The sequence below is a fragment of the Juglans microcarpa x Juglans regia genome, chromosome 1S, assembly GCF_004785595.1.
Source record: "Juglans microcarpa x Juglans regia isolate MS1-56 chromosome 1S, Jm3101_v1.0, whole genome shotgun sequence".
Lineage (NCBI taxonomy): Eukaryota > Viridiplantae > Streptophyta > Magnoliopsida > Fagales > Juglandaceae > Juglans > Juglans microcarpa x Juglans regia.
Genome location: NC_054595.1, coordinates 25,471,062 through 25,488,166, shown reverse-complemented (window position 1 = coordinate 25,488,166; position 17,105 = coordinate 25,471,062). Strand labels below are relative to the sequence as shown.

General features: G+C 32.8%; 2 protein-coding genes across 2 annotated transcripts in view; one reads left to right on the top strand and one right to left on the bottom strand.

Annotated features, from left to right (window-relative positions):
• Nucleotides 1-17,105, bottom strand: part of LOC121246051 (mediator of RNA polymerase II transcription subunit 6-like) — a 70,843-nt gene that overhangs the window by 34,043 nt on the left and 19,695 nt on the right. The window lies entirely within an intron of this gene.
• On the top strand, nt 214-5,267 carry LOC121247454 (probable LRR receptor-like serine/threonine-protein kinase At1g05700). Its single transcript, XM_041145800.1, has 14 exons — nt 214-282; nt 372-480; nt 592-1,135; nt 1,528-2,045; nt 2,163-2,301; nt 2,392-2,463; nt 2,764-2,835; nt 2,942-3,022; nt 3,183-3,340; nt 3,421-3,647; nt 3,793-3,919; nt 4,264-4,326; nt 4,417-4,606; nt 4,698-5,267. The coding sequence occupies exons 1-14, from the start codon at nt 214-216 to the stop codon at nt 5,098-5,100; spliced, it is 2,772 nt and encodes a 923-aa protein (XP_041001734.1). The 3' UTR covers nt 5,101-5,267.

Here is a 17,105-nt window from a genome sequence, read left to right as displayed (position 1 = left end):
CGTTGTAAAGCAATGGGAGACTTTTTCTTGAGTTATAACGTTATCCAATTGCCGCTAGCTGATAATAGAATGCATGAAGAATATTTACTTATATATAAATATAATTGTACAAATTACCAAATCCACTGTAATAATCATATATTATATGTCTTTCGCTCTAGCCTCTAAAATTTTATTAAAAACATGGTGTGAACATGTGAATTAAAGAATTCGATGAGCCGTCATCGGCAGGAAAATCCTTCTACATATAGTGACAAGGACATTGACGACTTCGTTGCTCAAGTACTCCTCCTGTACGTATTGGCAGTACTACACTTTGGCAGTATAAAATATTCTACGTGTCCGCAACATTAATTGTTCCCATAAACAAGAAAGAAAGTAATTCTCTGGTGATGGGGGGGTTCCAACCTCTCATCCTTGCATTACTTGGTGTTTTGTCTCTTATACTACTACTTCTGGTTCATGCCCAGGATCAATCAGGTATGACATGCTCTAAATCTTGTCGTACGTACAGTATTAATTGGTTTTGGTTGGGCTAACCATGCATGCATAAATCTAAGATATTGTTCTCTGTTTTATGATCTGTCTCAGGCTTCATAAGCATAGATTGTGGGTTGTTGCCAGCAGATTCAACATACAAGGAAACGACAACAGGCATAGATTACGTCTCAGACGCCAACTTCGTAGACACTGGTATTAGTAGGAGCATAGCATCTGAATTGATAGATACCCTTCAACAGCAGGTATGGACTGTCAGAAGCTTTCCTCAAGGAGTCCGGAACTGTTACACCATTAACATCACAAGAGGCACTAGATATTTGATACGAGGAACCTTCTTGCATGGGAATTACGATGGAGATCAAGGTAATTTACCAGAATTCGATCTGTATCTCGGGACAAACATGTGGGTTACAGTCAAGGTGAAGAATGCATCCGTTAGTATTAACAAGGAGGTCATACATGTCGCATCTCGAAACTATATACACGTCTGTCTCGTAAACACCGGCCTAGGAACACCATTTATATCAACAATAGTGTTCAGGCCATTACAAAACAACTCGTACGTGACCAAATCTGGATCGTTGGCACTCCTTTGGCGCGCGGACACTGGTTCAACTAGCGATTACGCATACCGGTAAGTCATTCTATATGAGATCAAGTACTGCTAAATTTTCATTAATATTGCTGCAGAAGTAAATACATCTTTCACGAATATTCTGGCTGTGAAGTAAGTTTGAGCTGTGGAAAATTGTCTCTCTTTCAATAAAGAAAAATTATATTCATCATTCCTACACATAACACTTTGTCTTATTTTTATTTTATTTTTTTTCTCTTATTAAATGTGTGGTATATAAATAATAAGTAGAAAAATTCAATTAGTTTAAGAAAAATAAAATAAAATAAAAAATTTAAAAATAAAAAAGTATAATATATGTTGTGTGAGAATGATAAGTTGCAAAACTTTTCAATAAAACATACATTCTGCTCCGGGATTATTATACTGAATATATGTGTTTGATTAATTAGGTACCCAGACGATGTGCATGATCGCCGCTGGATACCCTATAACTCCTATGAATGGAAAACGTCCTCGCAGTCGCCCTATAACTCCATTGACTTGAAAGACTTGAGCACAGGACTTACCATTGATTCCCAAAGTCAGTATGATGACCAACCACCATCTGTTGTCATGAGTACTGCAATAACCCCAATAAATGAGAACGCTCCCATGGAATTGATCTATTGGGAACCAGACGATCCAAAGACCCAAATCTATATCTACGTGCACTTTGCTGAAGTCGTACAGCTAGAACCCAACCAGTACAGATCATTCAACATTACTCTCAATGGGGAATACTGGCATGGACCTATTGTCCCTGATTACCTGTATACAACTACTGTGTACAGTACATCGCCCGTGACTGGAGGGACGTATAATTTCTCGATTGTCAAAGTGGAAAATTCAACACTTCCACCCATCCTAAACGCAGTTGAGATGTATTATGTGAAAGATTTCTTGCAACCAGAAACAGCCCGAGCGGATGGTACGTTCTTCCACACACAAATTATAAGCTTTCTCTATCAGTTTCGTACGTACTTCATTCTATTGATCTGCATAAATTTGACTGACTAATTGGATATACGTATATGAGAATTTTTAGTTGATGCCATCAGCAAGATCAAATCAACATATGGAATAAAGAGAAATTGGCAAGGAGATCCATGTGCCCCGAAAGTGTACTCGTGGGAAGGTCTAGATTGTAGCTATGATGCTGATAATGCCCCCAGGATCACATCCTTGTAAGTTTCCTTCCTTGATTTGAACAGCTTTATCACTTTCCAATTACTTGTTCTCAATTATCCCTAATTTGGAAAATGTAAATTGCTCAGGAACTTGTCCTCCAGTGGATTGACCGGAGAGATATCTACTGATATATCAAATCTCATAATGTTACAATCTTTGTAAGTATGAATAATTCGCATGATCAAATAAATAAAAAGAATTAATCTATTCATAAGTTGATGTGGAGAACACATCATTCACATCATTGAATATGTGACATGCAGATTTAATTTGTAAGATTTCAATTTGAAAATTTTTCTTATAAATTAAATCCTGCAATATCAACAGGCGAGATCATACATTGTGCATATTCCACATGTAGCTTGTGAATAGAATTTTTCTAATAAAAAATCCTAATTACTTCACAATTATTTTCGATCGGCAATCAATATCAAAATTGTAATGATTCCTTATTACAGGGATCTATTAAACAATAGCTTGATTGGATCAGTGCCTGATTTTCTGTCTAAGTTACCAAACTTGAGGGTCTTGTAAGTTACTTGGACCTTTTTTTATTTATTAATAGACTGATTCTAACAAAACTCGAACTGGGTCATGAATTAAGCGGAAATCATAATCATTGATCTGCCTTCGCAGAAACTTAGAACGAAACAAGCTCACAGGTTCAGTTCCACTTGAGCTAATTGAAAGAAGGGACAATGGTTTACTATCATTAAGGTATGATATTCATCAAAGAAATTGATTTATCGATCGTATATATCTAGCGAGCGAAGAAGCTAAAGCTAGCACAAGTTGTAAATTTGTAATATCTAAAAATTAATTAATGATACATCAATATAATCGCTTTGTAATTAAATTCCATGCCTTATTTTGCTAGCGTGGGAGAAAATCCAGATCTATGTGCGTCCCGTTCTTGCAAAAAGAAGAAAAACAGCACTGTTATTCCAATAGTAGCATCAGCCGTCAGTGGATTGATTGTCCTCACATTGATTGTCGTGGCTATCTTTTGGGGGACTAAAAGGAGAACAAAACACGGTACGTAAGACTAATATATAAACAAACAAAAAACACTCTTTACAAAAGTCATGCCTAACGCGACCATGTTTGTTTTTCAGATACGATGGTAGATTCTGAATCCAACATGCAGAATATCATGTCATTGGAGACTTTACAGCGTCAATTTACATACTCTGAACTACTAAGAATTACCAACAACTTTGAGAGAATTCTTGGAAGGGGTGGCTTCGGAACAGTTTATCATGGCTACATAGATAACACCCAAGTTGCAGTGAAGATGCTCTCTCATTCATCAGTTCAAGGTTATCAGCAGTTTCAATCAGAGGCACGTACCATCACTCATAATATTAGAACTTTTCGCTAATATAAATTCATACATACATACCTACCATGAATGTATGTATGTATGTATTTATGGTGTATACATTTATATATTAAACTTAGGATCACATGGTAATTCTAATTTACAGGTTAGACTTCTTATGAGAGTCCATCATCGAAACTTGACTACCCCCTTTGGGTACTGCTATGAAGGAACAAACATGGGGCTCATTTACGAGTACATGGCCAACGGAGACTTGGCAGCGCATCTTTCAGGTTTGGGAATAATGAAATTATTTAGCAAAGATTGCAGACATTTAAGCTTTTTTATACTTAATTTTGTCCTCGATATATAGAAAAGAAAATCTCCGTGATATTTTTAGGAATCAGGAAAAAAAAAAATTCCTTTCCAGAATTTTATGGCAATGGCATTGATGGTCAAAGGCTTAGGAATCAAGTTGTAGTGCTATATATACTTATACTTTTAGACTCATTTTATCAGTTTTCTTTTTAAATTTTAAATTTCAAAGTTTTGATCAATATAAAAATAGCTGACAGATATAAATAAAAATTGTAATTACAAATAGCATTTTTCTTAAGAATTTTGTTAATGGATGCAGATTGGAACGCAAAAACCTTGACTTGGGAAGATAGACTTCGTATCGCGACGGATGCTGCAAAAGGTAGCATGCTGCAAAGAGTTAACTTGGAATTTTTTTTTTTAAAAAAAAAAAAAACTGAACCCATGGAATTGTGTGGAATGGGAAATTTAGGATTGGAGTATCTGCACTGTGGTTGTAAGCCACCTATAGTCCACAGAGACGTGAAGACTTCAAACATATTGTTGAACGAAAATCTGCAGGCAAAACTGGCTGATTTTGGGCTCTCCAAGATTTTCCCTACTGATAGTGGCACTCATGTTTCTACAGTTGTTGCTGGCACCCCTGGCTACCTTGACCCCGAGTCAGTATTTCGCTCATTTAGTTATTTGTGAACAACATTGCAACAAAGGTGATGAAAACGTAAGGTGCATGCTCTGTTTACTTACGCGCAGGTACAACATAACAAACAGGTTTACCGAGAAAAGTGATGTCTATAGCTTTGGAGTGGTTCTGCTGAAGATAATCACGAGTCGACCCGCTATAGAAAGATCTGAGGCAAGGACTCACGTAAGTGAATTCGTGAGGTCCATGCTTGCCAAGGGGGACATAAAAAATATTGTTGATCCCAGGTTGCAGGGAAACTTCAACAGTAACTCTGTTTGGAAAGCCGTTGAAATAGCAATGGGTTGTGTATCTCCAACTGCTACGAAAAGGCCAACCATGAGCCAGGTAGTGGTGGACCTAAAGGAGTGTATGGCAACTGAATTAGCTCGAGCGAATGAGGGCGATTCCAGAGAATCCATGAAAATGATCAACATGGATCTGGGTACTGAACTCAATCCATTGGCAAGGTAAGCGCACGTCTAACGCACGTACGTACAGATTGAAACTGGCGGCCATGTATCGAATCTTGAAGTACATATAAAATTTTCTGCTTTCCGGTAATTTTCTATCGATGAATAATATTGTTGCTCCATTGATCACCCATCAGGGTGGTTCTAATATTGGGACTATTTTGTTTGAAATATGTACCCAAGTTATCATGAGCTGGATTGTCTATTTATCTATATTTTCGAAAGTAAATAAATGAAGTGAACATGAATAATAAAGATTCCAGTAGTGCTACAAATTAAGGATTTGAAACATGGAGTACTCGAAAATTAAACGAATACGTACGTACTGATCACATATATCCACAGTAAGAAAATGATAAAACGACTCGAAATACGTACTAATTTCATACGTTTAATCAAATAACTTAGGTGCCTATTGGTTGTGGTTCTAATAAACCATGCTGAGGTTATGGGCTTGCTTTATGGCTTGAGACGTGCTAGGTGTATGGGTTTTGATGCTATTGAGATTGAGATGGATTCAAAATTGATTATTGACTGGATTGGAAGTCGTAGGTGTGGTTTGTGGTATCTAGAAGATTATTGTGAAGAAATCCTGAACTCTCTTGGTCAGATTTGTTTCACTAGTAGACACATCTTTAGGGAATCCAATTGCTGATTTTTTGGCTAAATCTGGTGCAAAAGGGAGTAATTTACTTATTATTTTGCTTTGGAGCTTCCACGGACGGCTAGAGGATTCCACTTGATAAGGGCGGTTTGCCATATTTAAGAAGGAAATATGTTCTTTTCTCCTATAGGCGGTCAATAAGGTGCTTATGGACAGAATAAGAGCATCAATTTTGCTTTGTTTTATTTGTTTTAGGCTTGTTAGAATTAGCATTTTGCTGGTTTATTATGGTGTTATTGGTTTGTTTTGACACTTGGTTTTGGATTAGTTTATAGAGTTATATTTTGTAAACCCATAAGTGTAATAATGTTACCACGGTATTCTTCCGCCATAAGTAATGGCTTTTTTAATAAACTTAGGATGAGGCAGCTATGTGTGTGGCTACCGGCTCTTCCTTTAAAAAAAAAAAAAAAAACTTAATTCTGCTTCGGATCCGGTCAAAACTTGACTTTCATTTTTTACAAGAATTAATTCTATTTTTAAATTTTATATGCTTTTTTATTTTTATTTTTGGGATGTAATATTAATATTAGTATTTGACTACTAATTAATATCTCAAATTATTAAGTTTTCTTTGTTAATATGTAATTTTATTTTATGAGAATATTAAATTTTCTAATATATTATTTGTTTGGATGTTGATAATAAAATATTTTATCATATATAAATCCAGTTGTAATTGTGAATGATTTATATAATTAAATATATTATATTAGTTGGGCTAAAAAATAAAATTTATGGGTTAAATCAACCAATTGATATGAAAGGGGTTAAATGAGTTGAAATGGATTAAATGAGTCGTGTTGTATCACTCATTATTTAACGGGTCATGTGTTTGGATTTTAGAGTCTGACTCGTTTAATTAAACAGGTTGAGTTCGAGTTGACCCATATAGTCTATTATTCATGGCTTAACATGATCCAAACATGACAACCTACATGCAAACACGAATTGCGCCCACCCCTACTCAGAAGACATGTTCCTGATTTCATCTCTTCGAATTTAAAATATGAAAAGCTCAGATTTTTGCAAGTTGCAGGTTGTAAAATATATAAGCAATTAATCTGGCAAGATCATCATAAACAAATGATATCCCTATACATCAACCCGTCTGCAGGCGCACTTCTGCTACCTGAATGAATGTTCACCACGGTTAATTTCCAAATGCTTTTAAGTTATAAGTCGGTTTGTTTTGCTGTAAAACAATTTTTAGAAATATAATTTCATGGTTTTCATTAATGTTTGAATATGCTTGGAAATATAAGTCAAACGGAAAATGATTTTGGTGAATGAAAAACTAAATTTCTGTTTTGGAAATTGATCTCGGCTCAAAAGTTCTAAAAACATATTTTCAATATGTAGTAAAGGGGAGCCCACTATGGGTACTCCTTCCCTTCCTCTGGCTAGGGGTTATAAAGTGGCTAATTAATAGGCACTTCATGAGCCTTAATGGCTAAGACCAGCCGGAATTATACTTAGATGGACTATTTATAAAGCCCCTCTCCCTCTGAATGAAGCACTTCATGCACAAATAGAAACCTCTCTCCCAAATGTGTGTCTCTCTAGTCCTGGTATCTTAGGCCGTGAAATATGTGGATATTGCTATGGTTTTCTTCCATATACTCATATAGCACACTCCACCATTGACGATAATGATTTCGGATGAACAACAACGATTGTGAAAGTCCGTTGATCAGTCACACTCGATCTGAGATTTGCTGCTAGAGGTAAACGCTTCCGTTGTATTCTAGTTTAGCAGAGTCAACGAGAAAATGAAATATGAGCATTTTCTATGTTAAAGCTCATATACATGCATACTAAGGATATGGAATAAGAAAAGTTGTCTCATCATATAAAATATTTTTTTCCAATCACAATTGTATGAGTTATATGATGAGAACATTTATCTCACAATGTTATTACTTGCTAAGAATTGAGTTATAAGTAAATTATGACACAAAACAGTTATTACATCACACTTAGGTTGATGTAATATGGGGTTGCAACCTTAATTCTAACATGTCTTCCTTAAATGAAGTTCATTTGCCTTTAAGTAAGGCCAATTGATTATTTTAGGCAAACATGAATTCTTAAGATTATGGAGGATCTAAGTTTGAATATTTTTGTGGAGTCAAGAAAATTACTCATATTTTAGGCGAGAGTTGGGTATTGTGGATTTAATTAATATTTTTTTAAAGAATAATTTTTAAAGAACATTTTGTCACACATTACCTTAATATAAATATTTTCAAAATTTTGAAACAAAAAATTGCCGAAAATAGTGGAAGTATGGGAGTATACCTTTGAATGAGGGTGTAGCACTAGTAATAGTGATTCTCAAAACTCACTAGAATATAAGATTCTCATAAATAGTGTGGTGGCTATATATCAGTATTATCTCATCGTTTAGAAACTAGAATAGAATATTTGTAATATGTGCTCCGCTAAAAGTATTGAATTCACATAGTAGAAATCTTAACATAAAATTTTAGATTCACTCCACTTATATGATTCAACCTAGGGTATTGATCCGATTAACAAAGAAAAAGTAGAGATGATAGAGGTATAAATCCATCTCTTGGCACTAGCTGAGTTGCCTACAGATAACCATTGATCACACATTTGATGAAACTTTTTCTATAATGAGTTAAATAGTTGATTCTTGTAGCCAAATTAGATGGTTAGGTTTTGTGATGTTTAGGCACGAAGTACTTTGAGTGCATGTTGTTACTTGTACTATTTTGGTATAAAAAGCATATGAATACTACTGGTATTATTTTCATGCGGCCTAAATCAACCATTTGTTCAAAAATATCCAATGTACCTAGTCATTATTATTGATGACCTATTGAATAAAATACGTTCTTAAGACACTTTTGATAATCTTAGAAAAGTGTCCCCCTAAGAGATAAGTCAATCTGTTGTGTTAGATCATTAATTGTCACCTATTTAGTGGCTTTCCAGACTACGAGCTAGTGGATGTGGGTTTGTAAAAAGTAACTCAAACTTCATGTTTTGTGATATTGTTTACGAGAAAAAACAATTTCTAGAAGTTCTTATTCAAAATCCATTGACAATTAATGAGATGGTGAATACCAAAGAATCTATTTTTGCCTATATTATTTGGTGTTGCCATTATAGTTTGCTCATAGGAGTTAGAGGTTGAGATTTCATTACATGGTAAATATGACTTATTTGATTAAGTTTGTGATGCGATTTGGACAAGTCATTGGAAGTAATGGCTAAACTGTTGTGATTGTCCTTAGAGGCAAAGACCCTATTCGCTTTACCCTTAATGAAAAATAAAGGTTGGTTATCTCACATGATGTTGTTGAGTACATGAGATTCATATGAACTATTGAAGTCGCAAATTAAGTTTGTTGAATGATATTTGTGGTCATCTTGTAGATTCTTAAAAGTCACAGTTGAACTTGCTGACTAAAATTTAAGATTTATATTTTGAGTTTAACCCTAAGTGAGATTGTGATGAATCGCTAATTTCATAGTTGTGCAAAGGATTTTATATATAAAAGCAGAATCTTTTGGTAGGCGCATGTTTTTTGGAAGGTTACTGCACATAAGATTGCGCATGGAGAGAAATGGTCTTAAAATACTATTTGAGAGTTGTGGATTAATTATTTGTAGTTGACTATGTGATTTATCTCTCTTATGGTATTGCTCATCGTGCACATGATAGTGATGTGTTCTACGATCATATGGCATGGTTGGGATGTAACGCCCCCAAATCCTGCTTGAGATTTGACTGAACTTGAAGCATCTGAACATGCAATACAAGATTACCCGCCCTCGTTCATAACAGATAAAGATGCAATGCACAGAGCATGCAACTAACAATATGTAATATTCACAGCAGATAATTTTTTTTTTTTAACAATACTATGTACCAGAAGTAATGTATCCCAAAAACATAAACATACTTTATGATATTCATAATATAATCTAATATCTAAAAGGTTACAGTACTTGTCCAACAGATCTACAACATAACTAGTACTGGAGACAGAGCTCCCCAAGTACATGCAAAACTATGATAATTGCTATCCTAATCTATCGAGTAGCTCGTGCAACCCAGTCAAGGATGTCATAATACTATCATAGAAACGAAGCGTCGAAGTGATGAGCTCTGTGTCGTGCCGTCGCTATCAAGTCGACCGCTTTAGTCGATCATCTGCCGCATCTCCTGATCCTGGGACATGATCTACTATTTCGGGGGTGTTGCTCTAGCTTTTTATCACGTAGCACACTCCACCATCGACAATGATGATTTTGGAAGAACAACAACAATTGTGAAAGTCTGTTGAACAACCACACTGCAGTTTCTTTGAAGTTTTTATTTATATTTTTAAGGTTTCTTTTAATTTTATGAGATGTGACATGTCATGTGCTTGTCACGTTAATATAGTTAATAGTTTAATTTCTAACAAAATTACTAATTAAATCAATCTTAAAAGCACATAGAGTAAAAGCTCAATCAAAATTCACAAATTGCAACTTGACTTTAAGACAAACTACATGCACATAGATTTTGGTATTTAACAGTACTAACTAGTACATAAAAAGTTTATTATAGAAGCAAAAGTTGACGAATTAATATATACATATCACACAAAAAATTTACATTTACGTAAAAGATTACACTTACCAAACAATAAAAAGCGGTTTTAGAAAAATATTCTGATGGGACAACCACCACCAGAAAAACATTGGTTTTCTTAAAAACTAATTTACTAAAATAATCTTCATAAAATAAACGTTTTACATAGATCTAGAAACAGAACCCTTATATATATCACCACTATTTCTGAAAAAAAAAATCTGAATTTATATATATAAAATATATTCCACAAAAATAAGCCTCATAAATTAATACGACTATATATTATATATTAGATCTATTTTATAATAAATATAATTTTATAATTTAACCTATCACGTCAAGCCGGGAGATTAGATTTTATCTTTAATATTGTGACATACATTTCTTGAGAGAGCTGACAAATTGATACAGACAGTTCTGCGCATCGGTTTTTCTTTATTTCTTTGAGGATGCGGACATTCCACTTGACAAACGTTAATTAACACAGTCAACCGATTTGCTAAATGACCAAGTCTCCATAATTCTGGGAAAACACTGAAATAGTATTTTTTTAATATTAAATTTCTTTTCTGGCTGATTAATTAACATACTTGTAACGATCCATATTGACTTTGAAAACAAAATACTTGGTCAAGAAATTTAAAAGAAGTAAGCCGCACATGACTCAGTAGTACTACACGTACCACACTGATTATGTGTTATATTGAAAAATTTTAAAATTCAGATTTTTTAAACATTTCATGAAAATGATCAGCTCCTGCAATATCAATGGTACTCATGTGAAGGTTGATCATATGGATATGCGTTAAATTCAATCTATCATATATATGTTACAGGACCATTATATATAGATTGATCTAAAATCACATATGTGTACATTGGAGTATATGATCACTCAAATGTATCTTAATTAATTACTTATCTTTAGATGGTGACAAACGAAATCAAAATCAACCATTCTATATATGGAACATCAGAAACATAGTATCACGTACAATTTATGTTAAATGCACGTGGATGTGGGCTGCCAGAGGAAGTATGTAAGTTTCTTTGTATTGGTCAGTCTCACATGTTTTTTTCTAGGAAAGAGCTAGCTAGCTAGGACAAGTACGTACACATCAAACATATGTACCAGCTCGCTAATTAGATCATGTCAACGTCGCGGGCTTGTGACGAGTGAGTGTATATATATATATATATATATATATCATGATCATTCAAGAGCTTGACAAAGTCCATAGTAGTACTCTATATATATATATATATATATATATATATAGATACTCGATCTCTCCGATCGATCGAACCAATTATACTAAACAAGTTGATTTTTAATACTTATTCTCGATCGAGGTTTTCTTGCTCATAATTAATTATATGAAGTCAATGGGTGTGCGTACTTCGATTCGGGCCTAGTGTACTTGATCTGTTGCTTTAAGCAAGTATTTAAATCAAAGTACCGTTTAATTATTTTCTCATAATTAAGTACTTTAACTAAGTCATGAATATAATTTGATAGTATTTTATGACTGAATTAGTTCAGTATTTATCTGGGGAATTTGTTTCTGTTAAGATATTGAATTGATCAGGTTGTTTTTTATTAGGCTTCAAAATAATGATTGGGCAGTACATGACAAGTCACGATTAACAGAAATTGTATCCTTCTCTTTTTTAGATAAGAAAGTGAATAATATTAGTATTTCAGTGTATATATACACACTACAAGAGATTAGATTTTTTGAGACAAAAAATTGTCTAAAAGTACCCAAATTTCATCCTAAATTAATTTTGGAGATGACAAAATTTCATATCTATTTTGTCTCGGAAAGACCGTCTCAAAAGGTTTTTGGAGACATCTCAAAAAATCATTCTTAGACATGAAATTGGGTGGAATCAGTCGAAACTGTTTGAATGAAACTTTTTTTTTTAGACGAACCAATTTCGTCTCAATAAATTGTTCAAATGGAATATTTCAAGTTCAAACCGACACATCCATTCGAACAATATGAAATGTTTATTCGACCTACTGACCATATTTGATCGGCCTGTTTGAACGAACAGAGTGCTCGAATAGATTTTTTGCGTTCGAACTAATAAAATTTTCAAATGACTTGTGTTCGAACATAAATTCTATTCGTTCGACCAAAAATTTTATTTTCAAAAATTATATCTGTTCGAACGAGGTTTTGCATGTTAATGTTGTTCGAACAAATATTTTATTGTTCCAATGTCCGTACAGACTGTATTTCTCGGATGTCGTTTAAATTGGTTAGTTTTTATTCGAATGAGTTTGTTTTTGTTCGAATAGATTTATAAATGGTAATTTACCGTTCGGATAGTATTAATCATACGAATTAGAATTTAATTAAAAATACTATCTAATATTACACAAATTATAGTTCAAACATTAATTGTTCAAATGTTTTGGAATATCATAATATAAAGGCAATTAAAGAAAAAATAAATTTTAAGATTGTCGTGGTGGCATAGAGTTTTGGGACATCATTGACTAGAACTATTCAAACATTTTTTGGTTATTCAACTGCATTCTCTCTTCAAATCTCGCCTTTAAATATGCTGCTTGATCTACTCGAGTTAACAACTCTTTTTCTTTGGACCTCAATAGTATTATCTCAAGTGTTGCTTTCTCCAATTCTTTAGACTTGTCATCATTCGATCTGGTTCGAGAAGAGGATGATCTGAGCATTGTTAATAGATGATTCATCAGTCAAATCTATAGTAGTTTCCTTAAAAGATATCATCTTGTCCTACAAAAATAAAAACATTAAAGTTAGTATAAGTAACAAAAATATTATTAGACAATGGAATTAAAGAAATTTAAACTTACATAATTTGTCTCTGCTTCAGGACTGGTCCAAACACCATCACGATTTTTATGTACTTTAGCATACAATTGGGTCAGATCGTAGTCATCATAATTTTATTCTTCCTGCAAAAAGAAAATCTATATTAGAACTTCAATTAAAAAAGTGTATTATATGTTAATATTTAACGGGGACGAGAATAACTTGCCATTTTTTAGACAAACGTTAAAAATATCGAGAACCCGCATGATGACGTATCGTTAATTTTGATCTATTTGTTTGGTTCATAGTATTCCATTGCTAAAAAAACAATTATGTTTATATGTTTAATACATTTATCATATACTATTAAAAAAAGATAGCAGCGAAATTACGTGAGAAGTAGGATCTTCAAACATATCACAAACCTTCTCTCATTCTTTGGGTGGCATTGCTTGGAATGAATTTTGGCACGTCTCTATTGTAGTACTGAAATTCTTATAGTGTGCATGACATCGACCTTTGTACCTCCGGAATGCATTCGACATCAGTTCCTCAACCGTTAATCAATCATTTCATCGGCTGAAATTAAATTCAAACTCGTCATTTCAAAAATTATAATCAATTAGTATAAATACAAAGTAACTTTAAATTAACATGTTATATACTTAGTTGCTTGAGGTGTAGCTTATTACCAAGCAACGATTTTTGATGTGGTCTTTCACATCTTGGGGAATTTTAGACCAGAAGGATGTAACCATCGATGCATACGTACGAGTAAGCGTACCAACATAAGAAGCAAGCCACACTGCCGAATCTCCGGAGCCACCAGTGAGATAATCAAAAATATCAACTTTAATTTTATCCATTTTCCTTACTTTCTCTATGCAGACACCTGTCGTAGTACCTCGACCTCGGCACTAGCTTACAACAACTATATATACAGTAATTAAAACATATATTTTAATTAAGTTATTTTATTTTATAAATATATATTACGTAAATTGAGCATAAAATGTGATATTTAATTTGATAAATATTTTGTTCTGGATTTGGTGATGTTGTTCCGTTATTGATGGCAGGTGAACCACACGGGGAGTCGGTAATGGATGGGGATGGCACACATGTTGCTTTGCGTTTGGGAGGCATATCTGTTTAAAATTGTAACAAATTATTATTCGAACAAACGTTATGGATATTTATAAGCATAATACTTACAAAAATATTTGTTTGAAATTCATTCACTATCAGTTTTGCTGGACAAGTCACTCTCATCCTCACTAGACACTTTAGTTGATTCATCTTCTTTCGACATTTCATCATCAATTACTTCGGGTTGAACATCTTCTCTACACAATGGGACCATGTCATATTGGCTTAGATCAACAAATAAATTGATGCCTAATTCATTTTCTTGATATGCTTCTTCATTTGCTGGACTATCAACTTCTTCATGTGGTTCGTCTGCCTTTGGAATGTAATCATGTGCATTTCTTGGTGCAAACTTCTCCACTACCAGCCATGGGTTCCTGTACTCCAAATCATCTAAATAAAAGACTTGATTTGTTTGGCAAGCAAGAACAAAAGGATCGTCATCATACCATGTGCGAGATGTATTGACACTCACAAAATATTCATCGTTACACACTAATAAATGATCCTCTACTAACATCAAATTATAAGAACTAAGATTTTTGCACTTTTTGCACGGACATCTTATAAATCTTTGATTGTCAACACTCATGCGAGCAAACTCTTAAAAAAAAACTTAACCCCTCGTGCATACTCTTTATAGTTTCGCTCAAGTCAACAACATCCAACTCCTATCCATCGTATTTTCGTTACTCGTCAGCCGCTATAAAAAAAAAAAAAAAAAAAAATCCATTTCATGGGATAAACACTATCAAGAGTATATTCTAATATACTTGTTTAATTACCATCTATTTTATAAGGTAGTTGGTCCTATCTCATTCGAGAGACTATCATCTATACTGCATATATACTCAGTCCAAAACTTTACTGTTAGTAAAAACTTTGGCAGCATTTCTCTATAATTCTCTAAGTATGCTAGTCATGATAAGTCGTCGACCCTATTCATGGGCCGAGAAACTTATAGATCACATACCCGAAGAATGTAAGAAAATGCTAAACCAAAATTTAAATTGACTAACAAAAGAGTTTAAACTGAATATATCTGTCATATAGATGATAAAATCTCAAACTGTTCACTTTGGACAATTCAAGAGTTGTACCCAAACATTCTTTAAGAGAATATTTGGTCACAACTCTCGAACGGGTCTAAGGTTTAGCTGCATGTAAAAATAACTCTAAAATCCAGCACCTAAATAGTAAACCAACCATATTCTAAATCACAAATATGTTTTAATTATACATTATAGTTTTGTAATTAAATATTTTATCAGTATATATTTTAATTTAAGTATTTCTAATTCTTATGTTTATTATATTTTAAGTATTAATAATTTTAATTAGAGTGCAAAATATGTTCTACGAGATAAAATCCGTTCGAACGGGACTTTATTCTATTCGAACTAATATTATTATTATTATACTTATAAGTATATATATATATAATTATAATAATCTATTATATATAAAAGATTAATAATCTATAATGTATAATATACATAAATATACTATAGAAACTATTTTATATTATAATTGATAATATATAATATAGTTTTGGTCTAATATTTAATATAGTATAGATTATTAATATATTCTTGTAATAATCTATAATATATAATATAGTAATCTATAATATATACATACTATATATAATACTTATACTATATTAAATAGTATATATATATATATATATACTTAATAGTAATTATATAGTAACTAAAGTTAGTGTTATAATACTTATACTATAGTAGCTATATAATACTTATATTAGTAATTATATTAGTAATATAATAGTAATTATATTAACTTGTATAGTTATCATAACTTATAATAGTTATAGCTATATAGTAACTATATATAATACTTACATTATAGTAGCTATATAATTAAGTGTATAAAATATATACTAAGTACTTAGTATGTTATAGGTAATAGAATAGGTATATTATAAATAATATACTAAGTATATTAAATACAAGTATTATAATACTATTATCAGTATTATTTTTTTTAATTTTGTACTTTGTAATATTAGTATTATTATATATTAGTATTAGTAATATAATTAGAAATATATTAGTATAATCATCGTTCGAATAGAATTCTTGTCTGTTTGAACAACATTTATAAGTATAATAACCGTTTGAACAAAGTTTTTTCCTGTTCGAACGAGACGTCACATACATCATATACCTAGTTCGAATAGATTGCCATTATCGTGCCCAGTTCAAACAACCCTGCACTGTTAACACTCAGATCGCCCCTTCACATCTTCGCCACTCATCCACCACTCATCCGTTGTAGCAAGCCCATGTTCAAACTTCTAAGAGGTATGGATTTTGAATAGCAAGTCTCCTATTCTATTGTGACAATTTTTTTTTGAATGGATTTTGTTTGGGGGGTATGGATTTCGAATGCGAAATCCCCCACTTTGGTTTTTTCGGCAACCTAACACCAAAATATTAGGTAGAAAGGGCTTCACTCCTTAACCATTTCTATCGATTAAAACAAAGATTAACATCTAGATTAGGTTATTTGGTTCAGGTTTGAGTCGACTCAGCCATGTCTGTTTGATGTATTCCCGTTCGAACGCTCAGTTGCCAAACAGACATAATTCTATTTGAACAAATTAAATTTGTTCGAATGACCACAAATTGCTTGTTCGAATGAACAGAACATACTGTTCGAATAGAGATTTTCCTAATTTAAACGGTCAAGTTACATTACAATGGTTAGTTCGAACAGAATATGTTGCGTTCGAACGAGTTATT